We start from the raw sequence: 1,411 nt of genomic DNA on the forward strand, positions 1-1,411 counted from the left end.
GCTCCCCTCCCGCCCCTGCTTAGCCGGGCTCCTGCTTGGCAGGGACCTCTTGAGCACAACGCCCTTCCGCCCTCGTCCTTTCATACCTGCCCCACCTCTTTGTTCTGGGTGACCCCCAGGACCTCCCCGTGGACGCCAGCCCGTTTCCAGAGAAGATGAGGAATGGGACGCTGGGGGGCAACAGGGACAAGGAGTCCCCTGCCCTGGATGGCTGGGCCCAGCAGGGGAGCAGCCCCACCTTTGTCCTGCAAGAGACCTCCCTGTGAGGCGGGCTCAGGCCCAGCTGCTGTCCTCAGGTCGCCCGCGGCAGCCAGAAGCCACTGTGGAGTAGGGACAAGTCTTAGTGTGCTCTGCTGGGACGGCCCAGATGACCCAGCGCAAACCAAAGGACATTGTCAGAACATCTCGCCTGCCAAGAAGCCATGGAACCCTCACATTTTGGGTGTGTGGGAAGGGCAGGGCTTTGCCTGGTGCCTTGCCTGTCTGCTCTCTACAGGCCAGCTTTGCCAGGGCAGAATCGTGCCAGAAATAGGGACAGAAGTGAACACTGCTGAGAGGATGAGGGCTTCCCACCCAACATGGCCAGAGTCCTCGGAAGTGACTCTTGAGGTTAGAACTGCCCTAGGCCCTAGTTCAAGAGCCACCATCACCACCACGGAGCAGCTGCCTGGCCAGCTGTTGTTTTCCCTGCAGTCCCATCCCAGTACCGATTCCACCCACCCCTGTGGGCCCCTGTGATTGTTTCAGGTGGTCTGTGGCGCCCGAGTCCCTCTCATTCTCACCTGTCTACCTCTGTTCTTGAGAGGGAGGTTTTGGGGTCCCTGGGCCTCTAGGAACAGGCAGGCACAGTATCTCCTTGTGTAGAGTGGCACGTGTTCCACCCCACTGCCTCCATACTGCAACTGAGACAGACACATGGGGACCAGGGCCAGGACCGTGTCCCTGTGCAGCAGCATCCAGCTGATTCCTGAGCCAGGCACCCTGGTGTCACTGTCACACGTGCCTCCATTTCCTGTGGAGTTTCTTCCCCACACATCTTCCTTCCTAGGGAATAAAACAATCTTTGCACCTGGGCCCCTGTGCTGTCTCCGTTGCTCTTGTCCAACCTGCGCCGGCCCTGAAAGGGATGAGAGCCCCGTCCTGTACACAGGTCATCGTCCTCTGCTGAGGAGAGGAGCAAAGGGGACGTGGATCATGGCTTCAAGTCTCTGCGGCTGCCTGGTCTGCAGGAGATGGCTTTGTGCCCACAGTCTGCCCCCAAGGCTTCTTACCCCATGTGTCTTAGTCTGTCCGCTCCAGTCTCACCTGTCCTCTGCTACGATGGTCGCTGCACTGAGATTTCCACTTTCAGGGCTGGAGCAAGAATGCTGTTTTTGTTTGTCTTTTTTTTTTTTTTGAGTTGGAGTCTCAC

At 58.5% G+C, this 1,411-nt stretch overlaps 1 protein-coding gene across 1 annotated transcript in view; it reads left to right on the forward strand.

The window, feature by feature from the left end:
- Positions 1-1,073, forward strand: part of SLC5A6 (solute carrier family 5 member 6) — an 8,871-nt gene extending 7,798 nt beyond the window's left edge. Inside the window, 1 exon segment of the mRNA XM_008050188.2 lies at positions 120-1,073. Coding sequence (XP_008048379.2) covers positions 120-266 — 147 coding nt within the window. The 3' untranslated portion in view covers positions 267-1,073.
- Positions 1,074-1,411: the final 338 nt, after the last annotated feature.

The sequence above is a fragment of the Carlito syrichta genome, unplaced genomic scaffold (assembly GCF_000164805.1).
Source record: "Carlito syrichta isolate Samal-C Ts95f unplaced genomic scaffold, Tarsius_syrichta-2.0.1 Scaffold143181, whole genome shotgun sequence".
NCBI lineage: Eukaryota > Metazoa > Chordata > Mammalia > Primates > Tarsiidae > Carlito > Carlito syrichta.